General features: G+C 38.7%; 1 protein-coding gene across 2 annotated transcripts; it reads right to left on the bottom strand.

Moving 5' to 3' along the window:
* Positions 1 to 3,148: 3,148 nt before the first annotated feature.
* Positions 3,149 to 19,914, bottom strand: LOC134535238 (platelet-derived growth factor subunit A-like). Of its 2 annotated transcripts, XM_063374305.1 has the most exons (5): positions 19,818 to 19,914; positions 15,941 to 16,069; positions 12,963 to 13,062; positions 10,368 to 11,805; positions 3,149 to 9,591 (listed from the first exon to the last, which is right to left on the bottom strand). In XM_063374305.1, exons 1-4 carry the CDS (start codon positions 19,884 to 19,886, stop codon positions 11,546 to 11,548), a joined length of 558 nt encoding a protein of 185 aa, XP_063230375.1. In that variant the 5' UTR covers positions 19,887 to 19,914; the 3' UTR covers positions 3,149 to 9,591; positions 10,368 to 11,545. The 2 variants fall into 2 exon arrangements, with proteins under 2 accessions (XP_063230375.1, XP_063230376.1); XM_063374306.1 differs by lacking the exon at positions 10,368 to 11,805.
* Between the last annotated feature and the right edge of the window lie 559 nt (positions 19,915 to 20,473).

Raw genomic sequence — 20,473 nt, 5'->3', positions numbered from 1 at the left:
TTTACATCTGGTTTTGGCAATGGTTGGGGGTCCGAACCGATCATCATTCATGTTACCTTCTGTCATGTTGAAGTTTTATTGGGCCTAACAACTCGGTGCTGGTGGCTGCCATAAGGCTCGTTTGCTCGACATGCTGTTTGAACAGTTATTACCGCTTCTTCGTTTTGATAACTATTCTTGTAAAAAACGTTTTCGTCAAAAACTTTTGTCAACACAAATTTACTACGTGCTAAGTATCTAGTAGCGGCAAACTGTCAACGCAAGTGTCTTATATAAAATTGCGATCAACGTTGTCGTAAAATGGTATCTTTGAAATAACTTAGGGCAACAACTCGTTATGATTTCAAAGAAATTTATTTAGAAGCTTGATGTTCCATCCGAATACTTTCTCTATGACTTGCAGGAAGAAAGTTTTTCAGCTTCAACTTCAAAAGGCGTATACCCACGGGCCTTGGAAAACACCTCAGCCCATAGGCGTACCCAGGATTTTTTTTCGGGGGGGGGGGGGGGGGAAGGGGGGGGTCCAGATATTTTTCTGGGGGGGGGGGGGAGGGGGCTTCTGATTTTTAAGAAAAACTACATACACACCAAAAAATAATTGTTTATAATAAACTTTTTTAAGCTTACTAACTTTTTACCGTTTTTTTTTTTTTTTTTTTTTTTCAAATTCAGTAACCACATTCTCCGGGTCGATGTGGATGTTGTAGTGGACATTCATGAACCAACCACTGCAATTCAAATTGGTTTACGTTAACTGCTTGGTGACGTTCTCTCTCGTCGCTCGGTGTGAAACTTCAGAAAATGAGTTTCGAATGACATGAGTGTTCATAATATTCTTGCCTTTATTTCGGGGGGGGGGGGGGGGTCAACCCCCAAAACACCCCCCCATGGGTACGCCTATGCTCAGCCCATAAGTCGTATTATACCTATGTTATCAGCTTATTTTTTTCTTGATGCAGCCTAAGTTGCTGGTAGAATTTAAACTCATTCTGTGTATTGACACGTGATTCGGTTCAAGACTGGTGGCCACTTTTGTAGTGCTCTATACAAAATTCAAAATTCTAATAGCCCCCCAAAAATTTAAAACTGGCTGAAAATTTCGTAGTTTTGCAATCTTGCGTTTTAACATGACTGCCGGTCTATAAGCTCAATGATGTAGGTATGCTTGTTGTTTGGAACTTTTATTGTCTTACGGCCTAAACTGTGACCTATATAAAAAATGTTGAACGGAAGACAAATGACAATGTTAAGTAGTCTCTTACGTAGTAATGAAACTTGTGCCATATCAGTGAATTAAGTGTAAAAAAAAAAAATAGTTTGCGTGCGAGGCTAGTACGTATTTGGGCATTCGTGATTTGTGGGGGTAAATCTGGTTGCGAGCAGGGCGGTAACGATATTCAGCTCAATTTTGTGCTAGTTCTCTGAACGAGACTCGGAATTAATGCACCTAGCCAATTTGACTTAAATAATAATTTTCGAATTATTTGTTTTATATAATTATTGTTTACAGTTATTACAATTGAGTATGGCAACGTGGAATTATTGAGCGTGAAAAGTTACTTGTTCAAATATATTATAGATTTTTCTAAAACTATCAATTAATTATTTTTACATGTACCTTTGTAAGCATTTTTTTTAAATTAAGACAATAGCTGCCGAGATGGAATAATAGAGAAATTAAGATACACTGATTTCTAGATTTTTTTTTATTAAATGTTCGTTAAAGTTTTAGGTTTTAAAGATGGTGTATAAAGAAGTGTACTAAATTGACAAACAACATAATTAACTTTTATTTTTTAATATTTTTATTTTGAAAAATGACTTTTTTATATAAGAAATTCCATGCTGCAAAGTCCGTCTGTGAGATTATGGAATTATCAGATTTTCATTTGGGATGCTTAAATTCTTCATGGAAGCGGCTGTCCAAATAAAAATATAAGATAAAAAGCATTTTTTTAAACTATAATGATGTTTTATTTGGATTTTTTTATAAAGTTCAAACTTTTTTAACTTTTGTATTTTATTATTTTTTGTTAATTTAACAAGTTAACTTTCACATATAATATGGCGGACAGCTAAGTAAAAATATGAGATAGATTAATTTATTTATATACAGTATAAATAAATCTTTTTAAAGTGAAGGCCATGGTAAAAGTTTCCTGTTGACTGTTATCATTACCTGGCAGAAGTTCAAGGTCACGTCCAATTCCAAGATGGTGGCTGACGTCTTGACTCTTTGCTCTGGCTAATTGCACTTCTAACCCTTTTCACACTTTCTTTGATTTTTCCTTCTTCACCCAGCTGCAAAGTATTCTAGCTGTAAGAGACGCAGCAGTGGGTTTTCTCGGCGTTCTGCCGTTTCTTCACTTCTGCTGCGTCAAGCAGCATCGATCCAGTGTTTCTTCTGATTTGATTGTACACAGTGAGTGGCTGCGTTCCAATATTTATCGTTGGTGTTGTTACATGTGGGGATATTGGGGATATAGGACCGGGAAGTAAAGACAAATTATTTAAATGGAGTTTATTTACTAACTAATACTTACTCTCCACTGTTCGTCTCTCACCGCGCGCCCCTGTCTCGCATTGCAGACTCGTCCGCCGCGCACACAACACCGTCGCCGTCTCGCGTCGCCCCGCCCCCACACCCCCGCCGGCGTGGCTACCGGAAATGTTCCTATTCAAGTAGGGTGTTCAATGCTCGACATTGTTTTTTTTTTTTTAGTACTTAGTAATTACTTTATTAGAGATGCTTATATTATATATATTTGAGCTTTAATTGTATTATTTAATAATTTAAGTTTTCAAAAAAACTACCTTTTCAAGTAGTATTATATTATTTAGGTTTAAAGTTTTCATTAATATGTCTTTATATTTCTTTTCTGCAGTTTTAAGTTGGAGACTAATTATTTTGTATATAAAAATAATTTTTTTTTCTCCAAAATGTTGGGTTCCAATGTCAAAGTAATGCACATTGTCATGCGTAAAATTCATTTTATTATGGCAGAAGGTAAATAAACAAAAAAAAATGGCGGGTAGGGGTGCAAAAGTGTTCAGGAAAAAAATTTGTAGCTATTGAAAATGTTTTTTTTTCTTCTGAAGAATGGTTACTTTTCGATGGGAAACATTGGTTTAATAGTAGACACACTCGTAAGAAAATGTTTTGTATTTTATTTACAACAATCACACATTGGACTGAAATGTTACATGATTTTAACAGCATCGGTAAAGTTCTCGCCTTCATAGATGATTACAAATGAGTTCATAGAAAGAGTTATTCGAGGAGGATGCCTGCCTGTCAGATAAGGGAAGGGATGATGGGAAACCAGTGAAGAATGTGCGTTATGAAGTAAGGCAGTTTCTGAATTCAACAACTATTTACTTGCAACCCTGCATTCTTCACTGCCCCCTGAGGTTCACTACGCTACTGGAGTAATTCGAACGGATATAATTTTTGGCTTTTATAAAATTTAATAACCATCTAAACAAGTGGGTAACTTTTTTTTCAATATAAATGTTTAACAGTAGTAAAACTATTTAAATATTTAAATTTTTACAACTAATAAGTTACATACACATGCATTATTGACAATCTATTCAATTTAATTTTATACTTTTGCCTCATAATTTGGGGTCGGTAAACGTACGTGTATTTGTTGAAACTTTGTACAAACCCTCGAAAATATTAACATTTACATTAAATATCCTAAGCCTGATAACATCAAAAGAATATTATTTTACAAGTAATTAAATTAGTAAGGTTTAATTTTCATTATGATGATGTTGTCTGCCTGGAAGTACCCAACAAGTAGGTCCATAGACTCGCCCCTGCACGCTTCACTTCCAGTATTTGAGCAGGAAGCCTTCTGCGACCTCGCGCCATGGGGCAAATGGCCAGGTGGTTTATTTGCGGTGCCGGCTGACTCCGGAGATCATTTATCGTTTAATGCCCCACCCGGCCGTCGACAAACATTCCGGACTGAAGTTTTTTGCGAGGTAAAGAATCCCAAATATGAGTGATATTGTTCGGGTGACTGTGCAGTGTACCACCGCAACAAATAAACATGCAATTCCACCGACCGAACTGTGGGTACCTTTTCTTTTAGTATAATTTCCTTCTATGCAACTGTTAGGGGAGACGGGTGAAGTGTGCAGTAAGCTTAGGGGCGTATTCGCGGGACCCAGTAGGGGTGTGTTCCGTTTCCTGCCACTGCAGTTCTAGGCGGGAGCGCATTCTCCAGTGGACAACCTGCGTCGAAAGGTCCACACATCTGTTTTCGAAAGGGAAGAAGCTGCTCTCTCGCAGGGCTGGCACTGGGCAAACTGAACAATGACCACCATCATCCACTTGGAGATGTCCACCAAACAGGATACGCAACCACATCAAACAGCCGTTGCACTTTCTATGGTATTTTAGTGACTAGGTTTAATTACTAACATATATAATTTGGACAGCGAAAATGGCTACAATTGGGTGTTTTCTTGAACGTATTAAGGTATGAATAATTTTATACATAGAATTATAAGTATTACAGGTACGAGCAGGGAGCTTTTGTCATGGATGGTCCATCTAAAATATTGAAGGAAACAGATTCATTGTTATATAAATACATCTGGCATTTGCCTATCCTTTGCCTTAGTGTGTTTCGTAGGATTAGTGAAGGTCACGGTGGTTTGCCACGAAACGACGCTAGTAGTAGGTGACCTCTTAATTAACAAGTGTGTATATTGAAAAAAAATTTCAATTTCAATGTCGGGGAAAGTTTAGGGTTTTTAATTTATTTGAGACTGTTTTAGGGGTTGAATACATTACAATAACTTGTAACTTTGAAGCAATCGACTCATATCTTTAATACATTCTTTATTTAGTTAAAACATGTATTTAAATCAGTAATCTTGCTTAAAAATTTGAAATTATTTATATATCTTTTTTATTGTCTTCAACTATCAACTGATTCTATTGTGCAGCCATTTTGGTGTGTGCTAAACCACTTTTAAGAAATTAAAAGAACGAAATTTATCGTTTAAAGTTAAACAATGGTTAACCATATTATATGAAGGTAAATATTTAGTGAAATGCAATTTTTTACTTAACTGACATTTATGTGTTGTTAAGCCTCTTAACCCAATGACTTCACAGGGTAACTTACATAGAGCAGCAAATCACTTTTTATTTCAGGCATATCATTGCATTTTATAAAAGCTATGCTTAAATTAAGATAAATTCTGAATTTAATGTAACACGACATAAAATTGTTTTGGACAAAATGTCGATAAAACCAAGACGAAATCCTATAAATATCTTATATTATGTAACATTAAAAACTGTTGGTAAGGCGCCATGTTGGTTTCATCAGCTTTAGCCATACGAATTATTAAAATTTAAATATGAAAATTTTGGCTTCGTGATAGCATTGTACATATTTTTTTTTTTTTTAGTAACGGAATTAAATAGTTACTGGCTGATACAACATGTTTTCTTAGTGTAGGCATTAACATTTAATATTACATTTATTTGGAGAATAACAATGAATTTTAATAATACTATAAATCGATGCTATTTTTTGATATCAAAACTTTTTTTTATGTGATGTCAGTTATCATGAAGGCAAATCTATAGCATTAGGGGAACGGGGGGCAAGATGGAAATAGGGGGTAAGATGGAAAATCATATTTTCTCTTTTCCTACACCAGATGACACTCATTTTATTTTGTTACTACAAAGATATTACCATTTTCAGAAGGGAAACTTAAAATTAAATGTTGTAGTGGCAACACTGACATCATAGGCACAAATTGTTTTTCGGGCATGTCAACATCTGAGCTTTCGTGGTAAGTAATAAATTGTGTTTACACATTTGTTTTTAACAATACTTCATTTAAAACTTTCAACATATTTACAGTTATAATATTTCTTTTAATTAATAATAATACATCTGTGATTTTGTCCTGCTAAACAATGCATAGATCACAGGTTAAGTGCAAAGGTGTAATTTTACGTTAAGAGGGCAAGATGGAAATGTTGTTTTGGGGGCAACATGGAAAGCTTTCCATCTTGCCCTCTCTTTTGCGCAACATTATTTTTCAGAACACACTGATAGGGAAGCATCTGTCGCCATCTTGGATTGTTATTAACAATAGTTTTAAGGGTATTGTTATCCTTACAAGTCTTAAGCGATTTAAAGAAAAGTAATATGTTTTAAAACATTGCTGCAAATTCTGGGTTAATGTTAAAAGTAGAAAATGTGACATTAAAATTAAATACTTAAGATGACAGCTAATGTTCCTGATTTCGGCCTATGGCTGAGAAGCTAGATGTTTTATGTCCAAACCAAATTACTAAGTTATTTACGTACATATCGGCTTTGTAAATACTGGACAAGTTAGTGTTCTAATTTATTTTGTCTTTTTCCAGATGGTGCATCACTACAAAAAGAAAAGCAATAGGGGTAGCTGGACTGAAGATGATGTGCGGCAAGCAATGGAAGAAGCCAAACGATCAAGCATAGCAGAAGCTTCCAGACGATATGGTGTCCCACTTGGTACTTTACACAGACATTTACAGACTGGTACATCAAATAAAGTACTTGGACGATTCAAGCAGGTATTCTCTCCTGATATGGAACAGGAAATAGTGAGACATGCAAAAGAGATGGATATGATGTATTATGGCTTAACCAGAGAATCTCTTCAAGAGTTAGTGTTTTTGCTGGCTCTGAAGAACAACATTCCCAACCCCTTTCAAAATGGAAAAGCTGGTAGAGCTTGGCTCGAAGGATTTATGAAAAGGCATCCTGAGTTGTCCTACAGAACTCCAGAATCTACGAGCATAGCTCGGTGTGCAGGGTTCAACAGAGAAATGGTTGATAGGTTTTATGACAATTTATGGGGTGTTTATGAGAAACATGGCTTTGTTAAACGACCACTGGACATATACAACATGGACGAAACCGGTGTGAAGACATCTTCAAGCAGACCCCCTAAAGTGATTTCCACCAAGGGAAAGAGACAAGTTGGAGTGGTTAGTACTGCTGAAAAAGGAGAACTGACTACAGTTATAGGTTGTTGCAACGCACCAGGAAATTTTCTACCACCATGTTTCATATTCGGATAGACAAAAAGTGTACCAGAAAGAATCTTAGATGGAGGACCAACTGGCAGTGCTGCTTGGTGCACAGATTCTGGCTGGATAAATGCAAGCATTTTCACGAGTGGTTGAAGTTTTTTGTGGACTGTGTGAGGCCGACTCTTGAGCATCCTTGCCTTTTAATTCTTGATAATCATGCAGCTCACCTAAATTTACACTCCATTGAATTGGCCCGTGAAAAGGGAGTCATAATGGTCTCGGTGCCTGCCCATACAACGCATAAGCTCCAGCCATTGTATGTTATCGTTTTCAAGTCTTTCAAAGACACATTTGAAAGGGCTGTACATACGTTCCAGAAGAATCATCCAGGCCGCAGAATCAACCAATATGACATACCTAATCTAGTAAATAAAGCCTTTAAGAATAGTGCAACTATGAGTTCTGCCACATCAGGATTTAAAAAACGTGGAATATGGCCTTTCAACAAACATGTCTTCTCAGAAATAGACTTTGCTCCTTCTGCAGTTCACTTTGAACCTCAAGATTCATCCTTGGAATCTGAACACTCTGCAGTTTTGGTCAATGTGGCAACTGCTCATTCTGCAGTTGACATTGAACCTCAAGACCCTTCTTTGGCATCAAGACCCACTGCAGCTCCTACTCATCTTGTCAATTTTTCCAATGAGAATCCAACGACTCAAAGAGATTATCCCAGTGGGTCACGCGTTGTTTCTCCCATCATTTCCAATGAGGATTCTGCTATCTCTACCAGGTTGTCTTACTCAGCTGGATCTACTAAATCTTATGAGACTACTTCTGTACCTGTGCTCCCTTCCTGTTCTTATAATGCACCTGCTGCTTCTTCAAATAATGTCAATGAACCTTTAGTCGTATGTGACATTTCCTCTAAACCTAATAAGGTTCGCATTCCTAGGCCTTATCCAGATAATGGTAGGGATGATGTTTCACAAAGTTCATATGATCAAAATACTGAGAGTAGTAGTGTGTCAACTACTTTCAATGTATCTCCAAAATACACTTTGCCAATCCCTAAAGCAAATAGAGCTGCAAGATCACGACGACGTCGTTGCTGTCAGAAATCTGAAATCCTTACAAGCTCCCCATTCAAGAATGAATTGCTACAAAAGCAAAGCAGTCATAAAACTGTGAAGAGGAGTATATTGTCTGAACCAAGTGCTTCTTCATCAGGAATAGGCCTACGAAAGAAGAGAAAATCAAATCAAGACCTAAATTGGCCTAGGCCTATCACTTTTCCAAAGCCACCTATCGATAATCCAATTCCAGATGAAAGAGTGTCATGCCTTATTTGCAATGAACCCTATAATGACAGTAAACATAAGGAAATGTGGGTTCAATGTAACATATGCCAGCAATGGGCTCATGAAAACTGTACAGATTTTAATAACAAAACTGGCTTCTATGTTTGTGACTTTTGTCGTAGTACTTAGTCAAAACTAACATAATGTGAAAACTGGGAAAGTGAAATGTTTTAGTCTAATACATTTCAAATGTTTGTGATATATAGTTTACTGGAGGATAGATATTACCTACATACCTATTATTCATTTCCATCTTGCCCTGATTGGCTTTCCATTGTGCCCCCTTTATGAGGGCAAGATGGAAACAATGCACATCTTTTTAAAAAAAATTTTTTCATTTACACATTGGATACAAATTAATTCCATAACATGTATTTAGGTAGTAAATGAATAATATTACTCATAAACATAAAAACTTTTTTTGTGGTATCTTAGATGTGTTTTTTATTTACATTAATATGTTAACATTTCCATCTTGCCCCCCCCTTCCCATAGATGAACAAAATATTTACTGTGTAAATTAGAGGGGTTCATTCTGTTCCTATCCTTCCACTTTAAGACACTTGCTGACTGACGACATTTAATACTGTCTTATAGAATAGAAATGTAGCGACCCAATTGTCCAGTGCCGGCAATCAGTCAGCCGGATGACTCCCGGGATAAAGAGTCTTTCTCTACTAAGTGTCGGCGGCCTCTTGGAGGACAGACGAGCAGGTAGATGGCAGAGGCAGACGAACTACGTAGTACTTGCAAGTGATGCAGAAGGCAACAGTAAACAGTAAACCAGTGTTTTAAAAATCCTCCCTAAATTCCTCAAGAAAATCTAGTCCAGATGTCCATAATAGTTGCCAAACTTTTTAGAGAATATGGCACACATTGAAGAAGTCTTGAATAGACAATGCCAAAAGGCCTCTCCTCATGAAATGAAATGTTTGCTGCAGATGTATAGTCACAAGCGATCCGCTATCGAGAGTTCATTATGCACAGCCTGTGGGTCGGTTTGGTGACACTGGTGCTGAACTCGCCACGTGACATTCGTGGTCGGCAGTGTGGTCCCCGGTGATGTTAGCCATCGGTGCACCTGCAGCTGAGGTGGTCCACCACCTCGATGGTGTTGACTGCCTTGAGACTGGCCCCAACGGAGGACATCAAGTCCACCACGATCACCTGCGGCAAGACCACACATCCTCGATCACTACCACAGACGAGTCAATGAATGGATGAATTAGAAATTAGTGTATCTTCATTCGCCATGTTGGGCAATTGCATTTTCGTGCCATTAGTTTAAAGTGAAACTTTTTTACAGCCGGCATGGTAGGTTGAGGCGATAATTCGCCAGGGTAACAAAGAGTGCAATTCACAGGAGTAAGGTGTTGATATTGGGATGGTGGAAAAGGGAGGGGGGAAATAAATAAAGTAGAGAGTCAACAGTTGTAGGCTCTTTGCAGGTTAGCTAGTCACCATGTTTGTTAAAATTGTGAACTTACAGTGTAAAACTTCATTGGTTTTTAGTTTTATCATTCAAGCGAATTACTGAATATTTTGTTTTACTTCAACTGTACATGGTGGCCATGCACCCATTTTTATATAGGCCAGTTTTACGGTTGTTCCACTTTACGAGCACTGCTGTTTGTGTTCTGTAGAAAATTAATTCGTCAATATTTATGTTACATTTAATATGCTGTTTGTAAAAAGACACATAGAGATCACATCTGCTACTTGGAGGTACTGGTGGTGCCTGCTCGCAGCGTAACATCACTAATTCCCAGCAGTCAGTGCAGCAGCTGGCAGTCAGACAATGTGGATGATAGTAGTGCCTGATGAAGGTCTCACCTACCTTTTGGAGGTTGGTGGCATATTTCTGGCAGCACACTATCTCTAGGTCACAACAGCCTGTGCAGACAGGCAGCGTGGCAGGTAGTAGTGGCTGGTGGAGGCCTCACCTTCCTCTTGGAGGTCCTGGTGGCATCTGGCTCACAGTGCACCATCTCGAGGTCACAACAGCCCGTGCAGTGCTTGGCAGTCAGGCAGTGTGGCAGGTAGTAGTGGCTGGTGGAGGCCTCACCTTCCTCTTGGAGGTCCTGGTGGCATCTGGCTCACAGTGCACCATCTCGAGGTCACAACAGCCCGTGCAGTGCTTGGCAGTCAGGCAGTGTGGCAGGTAGTAGTGGCTGGTGGAGGCCTCACCTTCCTCTTGGAGGTCCTGGTGGCATCTGGCTCACAGTGCACCATCTCGAGGTCACAACAGCCCGTGCAGTGCTTGGCAGTCAGGCAGCGTGGCAGGTAGTAGTGGCTGGTGGAGACCTCACCTTCCTCTTGGAGGTCCTGGTGGCATCTGGCTAGCAGTGCACCATCTCGAGGTCACAACAGCCCGTGCAGTGCTTGACAGTCAGGCAGTGTGGCAGGTAGTAGTGGCTGGTGGAGGCCTCACCTTCCTCTTGGAGGTCCTGGTAGCATCTGGCTCACAGTGCACCATCTCGAGGTCACAACAGCCCGTGCAGCGCTTGGCAGTCAGGCAGCGTGGCAGGTAGTAGTGGCTGGTGGAGGCCTCACCTTCCTCATGGAGGTCCTGGTGGCATCTGGCTAGCAGTGCACCATCTCGAGGTCACAACAGCCCGTGCAGCGCTTGGCAGTCAGGCAGCGTGGCAGGTAGTAGTGGCTGGTGGAGGCCTCACCTTCCTCATGGAGGTCCTGGTGGCATCTGGCTAGCAGTGCACCATCTCGAGGTCACAACAGCCCGTGCAGTGCTTGGCAGTCAGGCAGTGTGGCAGGTAGTAGTGGCTGGTGGAGGCCTCACCTTCCTCTTGGAGGTCCTGGTGGCATCTGGCTAGCAGTGCACCATCTCGAGGTCACAACAGCCCGTGCAGTGCTTGGCAGTCAGGCAGTGTGGCAGGTAGCAGTGGCTGGTGGAGGCCTCACCTTCCTCTTGGAGGTCCTGGTGGCATCTGGCTAGCAGTGCACCATCTCGAGGTCACAACAGCCCGTGCAGCGCTTGGCAGTCAGGCAGCGTGGCAGGTAGCAGTGGCTGGTGGAGGCCTCACCTTCCTCTTGGAGGTCCTGGTAGCATCTGGCTTACAGTGCACCATCTCGAGGTCACAACAGCCCGTGCAGTGCTTGGCAGTCAGGCAGCGTGGCAGGTAGTAGTGGCTGGTGGAGGCCTCACCTTCCTCTTGGAGGTCCTGGTGGCATCTGGCTCACAGTGCACCATCTCGAGGTCACAACAGCCCGTGCAGCGCTTGGCAGTCAGGCAGCGTGGCAGGTAGTAGTGGCTGGTGGAGGCCGGTTTTAGAGGCTCCACGACGGTGCGTAGTTTGCAGCGAGACCTGGGCACTCCTTTCTTGAACACTTTCTTCATCGCTTTCAGCATATGCGGGTTCACACCTGCAGCGATCACCAGACACCATGGGTGCATCATAGAGTTATTGCAAAAGGTATTTTATCCTACATTTTCGGGACCACGGATTATTGTAATTATGTGCGAGTGGGTAGTGATAAGTTTTCTAACCCACCTGTTCATCACTTCATTTCGTGATTGTCTTTTTTGTATTCCAAATACACTTTTTACAATATTGAAGGAGATTTTTAATTTTATTTCATCTGCTTAGCAATATGAACTTGCACATAGGAATGCATCGTTACCAGCCAATAGTGAACCCAAAAACATCGAGCATATTGCATCTAACTACATTGTAGCCGATAATGTTTTGCTACACATAAACGAGCATCTGGTCGTTTTGATTGGATTTGTAATTGTTAACTAGGATTACACACACCAACTCCCTTAATTCTTAACAGAAAATTAGTAATGAACTCCACCCTATACATGACACATGAGTGACATTGTGGATGCAGCTGGCACATCGTTGAGGTGTTGTTAACTCTTAACACTTTATGTTTCTTAGTTTCAACACTGTGTTTGATTTTCTTTAAAGTAGAATCTAATGTTCTGTGTTGAGTTATGTCTCGATGCTATAGTAATTATTTTTTTAATTTTAGTAGATCTTGCCAATTATATTGACTTATCATGAGCCAGTCTGCAAAAGACGAGATCTGTCTACATCACATCATGGTCTTGGTCTATGTTACCTCCAGACTCAAGGTAGAGTTTTATGGCGCACAAATGTGTACAAAACAGGTGCGTTAAAAAAATAATAATTAAAACTTGTAGTTGTAAAACACTTCAAATGTTTATGTTACAAATAATTAAGTATCTTATTTTTGTGTTTTAATAACATTTATGTTTAGTCAGACAGTTTCGATGAGGCCAGTACCAAATACATTTAATCGTGTTTTGTTTAACTATATCCTAAGTACCTATCGTAACAAAAATGACTCGATGTAGGAGTAGCTCAAATGTAGATTTGAATTTTTTTTAAATAGTCTCTATCACAATTATATATATATATATATGTGTGTGTGTGTGTGTGTGTGTCTGTGTTTGTGTCTGACATTAACTTTATGAACCTATGTGTAATCTTAGTGGGAGTAAGAAAATAAACAAAAAAATTACTAGAATGCGATCATTTTGAAGTACTCACTTTTTGCTGGCATTAGAGCTCTTCCGCCTATGACCGGAAATGCTCGGGTGAACTCTGCTTTGGTCGCATTGCATACCGCTCGCAGGTTAGAGAGTTCTTCCTAGGGTAGAAACATGTCAACATGGAGAGGTTAGCAGGAAAGAAAAGATGTCTGTAGAGAGTATTATAAACTTTAAATTTTATAAACTGTGATGTAACAAGTCACAGCAGGATATTCAAAGCTGTCGACAATATATTTTATTTATTATTTGTTTTCATATATTTTATTTATAATTCATTGATTTTTGGACATTACACTGCTCTCTGGACTGATAGACTCTATGATATTATAACAGGAGCATATCAACAATGGTTTGAACAATATTCATTGTTATGAGGCGGCCAATCAAAATCCCGTATTTGATTTTGGCACCTTTTTGAAAGATTTGTTTGGAATTTTAAGGAAAAACTTCTGGTGATCCCATATTAAAAAGGACATTCAGTTTTTTTGGTGTGTATGTACATCGAGTGCAATCATTTCGAAAGTTGTTTAAAAGTGTTATAAATAAGTTGATTCGGACGACGGAACCTACGAAGTGAGAAAGCCTATTTTAATAACAGTAAATACACTACAATCGGTAGTGCTTTACGTCCGTAAATACCGTGAATGAACAGCCACTTACGATTTAAACTGAGATTAATCGCTAGTAAACGTACTTTTGATGCAGGCCATAATACTATTATCAGAGTTAATCATTTTCCTATCTCCCCAGAGGTCTGAGAAAATAACAAGATATCAAATCTACCCCGAGCTAAGCCAAATGAAAACAATTAAGGTTGATTGAAAAAACGTAAATTTCACAATTTCTGTAATTTTTTATTTCTTTTCAAGCTGATATAACTGTCCCTCGTGTGCATAAATAACATCAAGAACTTTTTCAATCCATAATTTGTTGTGATAATCAGATATAGAACATTTGCAGTTGAATCTGCGCACGCCGTAAATTTCCGGCCGATTATCAAGTTAGGGCTAAACACAGTTTTTCTGGATATAAATTTGTATTTTATTTTAAATAAAATTATTATTTGTTTCTTCGATGTTTGTATATTTAAATAATATTAGTTATACTGTCAATAAATGCAGGTGTTATTAAATTACACACGTTTAAGGTATGAAATCTGTGAGTTTGTTTAAAAAAATTGATAACAGTAAACGGTATCTAAGATACCTGGCGCCCAGGCAATATTAGAGAGAGTGTGTGACTGTGTGGTAGGTTATGTATACCTACACGACACTATTAAACCTACTGCAAATCAGTCACGGAGTCAGTAATGTATGCATATGTATATAGTAGTATATAACAGTACAAAACCAGTAATAATAATGAACAATCATAATAGCATACTTGCCTTCTCGCCCCTTCCCTTCTCTCTCCCTCTCCAACTATGCCAACAACCAAAATCCTAAGTATTATAGAGAAACAAGCTAAACTTTGATATTAATATTTTTGAAGAGGAACTTATTTGGGCGCGAAAAGTGTAAAATTTAAAACTGAATTTTAATGCAACGTTTTTGTGAAACATTGTTGTGAAATATTTTTGATGCGAAAAGGGCAAAGAATAGGTACTTGGCCAAAGAGATATAAAGAGAGCACTATGCTATAAACATTGCTCGGCTCGTTTTTGTTCTCCATTTTGTGCGTGATTCGTCCCTCACCCCAAAAAATAGAACTGAGAGAGATAGTTGAAAGAAATAAGACAGAGAGTGGGCGCTTGTGTTTTTTCTTTTTTTCAGAAAATAGATATAGGTATCCTATACAGTCAGCTGTGAGTGCCTTGAATTTTATATTTGCGACCAGTGCGCTCATTTTCCTCCTTTACTGTTGATTTGACACAACATATTGTAAGATGTTGGTAGCGAAAATTTGACAGTGTGACAGGACCTTTAGGCCCGTTCTACAGTGACACGTAAACAGAGATGGATCACGTAAACATAGACGTATTTCCTGGAGCATTTCAATATCGCATCTCTGCTACTTCCAAAAAGCACAAATACATAAAAAAATGGCAATCAATTTGATTGCATTTCAAGGTTACAAAATATTAATTTGAATAAATAAATATATTATGCTTCAGTATCATAGCACAGCTGAATTTATGTATACAATAAAAATAACGACAAAGAAATAATATAACCCTAGATTGTCTTGTAATTGAAACAATTTTTAACGTATTTAGAACATAAACAAACATGGCTGCCACCACATTGGTAGCACAGAGCAATGTAAACGGAGGAACTCAGCATTGCCGAGCTAATCCGTACAGGTCTGTCTCCATCTGTGTGCTATTGTAGGTACTCTTCCATTAGATCCATCTCCGTTTATATGATCCATCTCCGTTTCCGTGTCGTTGAAGAACGGGCCTTAACGTTGCGGCAGCAGACTGTGCCCACGAGGGCTACTCAGATCCCCACATCATTCTGTGGGCCCCGTTGCTAGAAGTCATGATCCCCCCCCCCCCCCCCCCTTTTTTTTTCTAACAGAGATAAAAAAATGTTTTTTTTTTCCTTTATGTATATTGTTTTGATTATATATTTTTTAACCTTTTCACAATTATTTTTAAAACACATTAAAACTAGTTTTAAGTCAGTGTTTCGATTGTCAACGTAAATTGATTTTGAATAATGGCAAATAAATGAGTGTAAGTGTTCTGCACAGTCAACATGTCGTCACGTCAATTTGGTGGTGGTTTTGTTACTCACAGTTGTAGTCTCAGACACGTTCTATACGCACAGAATATTCCGAATAATAATACTCTGGTGTAATATTTCAACGGTAACTAAATTTAGGCCTTACTGTTTAATTGTTTTCTATGATTTATTTAAAATTGTCTACTTTTTTGTTTCAAGTTTTTATTCTTTCCTTCGCAGGCCCCCTAGACCCATGGGCCCCGTTGCCATAGCGACGGTAGCACCGGCCGTGTGGGGGCCCTGGGACTACCTGGCTGGCCTCAGTGTCCCCCTCCAGCTGCTGCAGCAGCTCCTCGTCGCAGAGGCGGCCGTCAGAGGGCGCTAGCACGCCCAGCAGCGCGGCCACGGAGTCCACTCGCCCCAGGCGCAGTCTCACGTCCTGTCGGCAGCACGACAGCAGTGCTATTAGTCACCCGCAGCCAGGGTCGGCGCGTCCACACAGGCGAACTAGGCAACCGCCTGGGGCGCCAAGTAGCTGGGGGCGGCGCAGCACGACACATAACAGCTGATATAATATGTTTAACGATTATTGAAACTAGATGAAAATGGATTTTTGTAACAGTTTGGAATGTTTATATTGATATAAGTAATTATTTAAATTATTTATGATTTGTAATAAGTAAAACAGTAAAAAAAAAAAAAAAACACAAGCCTGCTTACATTTGATTGTTGACAAAATCTTAGGCTTACGTGATGTATTTTGAGGCAAGGAAAATTTTTTTGGGGTGTCCGGCGTGGGGGGGGGGGGGGGGGCATTAAGGTTTTTCGCCTAGGGCGCCAATTTACCTTGCACCGGCCATGCCCGCAGCAAACAAATGGAGCATTAAAGTTGAGTAGGTATATGATTTCAAAATAAACATTAAGAATTAGTCGTGTGTTAATAATTAATAATCCCTACTAATACTTTAAATTGCAAAGTGTGTTTTTTTCTGTTTGACCTTCTCTCACGCAGCAAGAGAGCAATGGATGGATATTTTTTTCTTCATATAGATAGTTTATGGGCTGTAGAGTGACATAGACTACATATTATAATGAAATTCCATCCCTAAGGGAGTTAAAAAAAAGGGGTAAATTAAGCTTTATAATAGAAAATCATAGGATGTAGGATAAAGATACAGAAACAGTGAGTTCGTGTCATTTTTTTATCTATGTCCACCAAATGGTCATATAGTAAGGTCTGGCAACTTCCTATATTTCTCCTTGGCGAAATCCATCTGCTTAGTAAAGCACGCGGCTGCTAGCGAACCAAAGGCGCAAATGATAGTTTATATTAGAACATCTTAAATAGATAGCATTGCCTGGAATTCGTAATGCGCTATTGTTTGAAGTGTTCGTCATGTCTTGTCTGAAGATTGGTGTTTCGGTTTTTCTGATGCGTAGGTACGTAACAGGCTGAAAAAATTGCAATTTTTTGGTTCAATCGTAGCAATGTAACTAGAATTTCAAAAAGTGGTAAAAAAAATTGGTAAGTGTACGGATTAGAGTCAAAAATTTTTTTAAAAATCTGAAATAACTTTTATTATATGCTCTTTTACGTCCTCTTTTCATTACAGCCTGCGGAGATAAGAAATTACAAATACTTTAGGAGATATCGAATTTTTTAATTTTCATATTTGGGCAATATTTGTTAATAAAAATTATAAAATTCCGAAAATACTTTTATTCTGTGCTCTTTAACTTCCTCTTTTCATTAAACCCGGCGGAGATAATAAATTCCAAATACTTTAGGAGATATCGAATTTTTTAATTTTCATCATGTGCACTCATGCGGCGTTCAAATTGTTGCTTGTTTACAATTATGATTTTTTTTTTTTTTTTTTTCGCGATGTAGTAGAACGACTACATCATGTAAACAGAAAATTACGTGAGTTCCTACTGTTCAACCTTTGTCCCGGTTTGTTAGGTCAGGTCAGCTACATTAAAAATACACTTTAAAACTAAACAACCATTAAAATTAATTTTATTATTTTTAATGTCCGTTCAGTTTCAAAGTACTTATTTAAAATGTAGCTGACCTGACCTAATCTACCTTTGTCCCGTTTTGTTTGGACAGGTCAGTTACATTATAAATACTTAAAACTATACAAGTAAAATTAATTGATATTATTTTTAATTTCCGTTTATTTTGAAGTATTTATAATAATGTAACTAACCTTACCTAATGGAAAATTTATTTTATTTAGGCATTCACGCACACGCGGCAAAATATAAAATGGCTACGGTCGAATGATTACATAGGTCTTGTATTGCAAAATAAGAACGGTGATATCTCCAAAAGTAATTGGAATTTCTTATCTCCGCAGGCTGTAATGAAAAGAGGACGTAAAAGAGCGTATAATGAAAGTTATTTCAGATTTTTTAAATTTTTTTGACGCTAATCCGTACACTACATACTTACCCAAAAAATTTAAATTGAACAAATCTTCATTTAACAACGATTCCTTACTAAAATAAACATCTATCATTTAATATTTATAACTTGCAATTTTTAAGGAAGAGATAATACCTTAAAAGATTTTCAATGACCTTAACAAAGTGTCAATTGACAGTATTATTACAGTTGCATAGCCATTTCCGGAAATGAATTAAATTTTAAATGCCGATTTCACAAGGGAAACTACTTGTAGCAGCTACTGACTATTAATGTCAGGTATTCGTTTAAATTGTATGCTGTTTTAAGGAAGTAAATTTTTGAGAAATTTGGCGATAGAAAATTGTTATAGCCTAAAAATTTGTAGTAACCAAGACAGTGTCTTTCGGTTTATCTCTCCCCCTTAATGTTAATTTTGTTTTTCTGTTTTTATGGGTTAATTATTAGATGTTTACAATATCGCGGCCAAGATGACCGACAAGATGGTCATTCCTACGACAGCTGACAATGTGGTGTTTGACTACTGCACTCTAGCGAGTTTAACATAAACCAATATGGCGTGAGCGGATTCTAAAAATGCAAAAAAAAAAAAAAAAAAAATGATGAATCCAAGATAGCCATGACATTCCTTGTAAAAAATTAGATCAAAGCAAGGGTTAAGTGTTTTAGTTTTCTTCAAGTTTTATTTTTTAATTTTTGCTGTAGACAATTCATTATATAGTTAAACCTTCGCTTTGAAAATCGAATGATTAGAAGAGAGTCGATGTAGTTGTTCCGGTAGCGAATTCTAGCGGTTGGTGCGGAACTACGTGTCAGTCGCATTCAGATATTTAGAGATTGATAACGAATTGCTGCCTATATAAATTAATAAAGAAATAAATATTTATTTATTGTGAATATAAGTGACAAAAATTGTGTTTATAAACTTTTACAAGTGTATTTATATAAGTGAGGTTATATTCCGGTATGTATAATTTATTTATGTTATAAATTATTTCATTATTTAATCAATAATTAAACTTAATTAATTAGAATATACTTTCAGCATAATCATTAATAATTAAAATTCATGTCGAATATTTTATTAAATTAAATAATTACATTTATACACATGTTTATATTTATATTGAATATTTAGTATTTAGTTAGTTAATTTTTGTTACAATAAATTTCATAATATTTCAGTGTCTTATATAAAAAAGAAGTAGCCTACAACTTCTAAGTACACATACCTTAAAAAAAATGTGGATAAATAAGAAAAATTATTTTGGATACCTACTACTCCCTTAAGCCGGCATTACAATATTCCGTCGCCTCCGTCAGTCCGTCATCCTTATGTCAATCACGCGGCCTGGTAGCCAATAAGTAGAGACTGGAAAAATTCGCGGATTCATTTCGCGATAGGCTAGAATTCAAATAGTTATACCTCAGTGCTGCCTCTGCTATTGGCTCACAACTCACCTGGATGACTCTGGGCCAATGAGAAAAACTCAACTAAAGCAGTCATCAAATCACAGACTGCTACGTTGGGACGTCTCTCAAGACAGCAGCCAATGAGTGGGTGACATTCGAATGAGTGTACGTAGAACTATGGAGTTCATGCTAGAGGTCATTGAACCCGCGAATTTTTCCAGTCCCTACCAATAAGAGGACCCATCTGGCTGTCACAGGTACGGTAACGGTCGAAGGGACGAGGTCTCACTGCACAGGCTGCTGGTAGCGTGACCCGGGCCTCGCCGACAGAGCGCTCACTCACCTCGTGTGCGGCCGCCCGACGCACGCAGCACAGCGCCAGCGCCAGCACGAGGCGACACGCTCCAGCCATGTCGGCGCGCGCTCTGATACCCGGCGCTTCCACCAAATGCCGCGATCCCGGGCTTTCCCCCTCTCCCTCTCACCACATCCCGCCGAGCGGCCGGAACTGAGCTCTGCAGCGCGACGTCACGACGAGATACCGGCAGTGTGACGCGCCCGCGCACTTATTGCGAGGGGGCAGGGCCGGTGCAAGGTAAATTGGCGCCCTAGGCGAAAAACCTTCCCCTTCCCCGCCTGACACCCCCAAAAAAATTGTCCTTGTCCTCAAAATATATCACGTAAGCCTAAGATTTTGTCAACAATCAAATGTAAACAGGCTTGTGTTTTTTTTTTTTTTTTTTTACTTATTACAAATCATAAACAGGTCACCGTGGACTTTAAATAATTACTTATATCAATATAAACATTCCAAACTGTTACAAAAATCCATTTTCATCTAGTTTCAATAATCGTTTAACATATTATATCAGCTGTTGTGTGTCGTGCTGCGCCGCCCCCAGCTACTTGGCGCCCTAGGCGGTCGCCTGGTTCGCCTGTGCGGACGCGCCGGCCCTGTGAAGGGGGGGGGGGGGGCGGTGATATCCCTCCCGCCCCTGT

Source organism: Bacillus rossius, chromosome 8, assembly GCF_032445375.1.
Source record: "Bacillus rossius redtenbacheri isolate Brsri chromosome 8, Brsri_v3, whole genome shotgun sequence".
Classification (NCBI taxonomy): domain Eukaryota; kingdom Metazoa; phylum Arthropoda; class Insecta; order Phasmatodea; family Bacillidae; genus Bacillus; species Bacillus rossius.
This window is presented reverse-complemented; position numbering and strand designations above follow the sequence as displayed.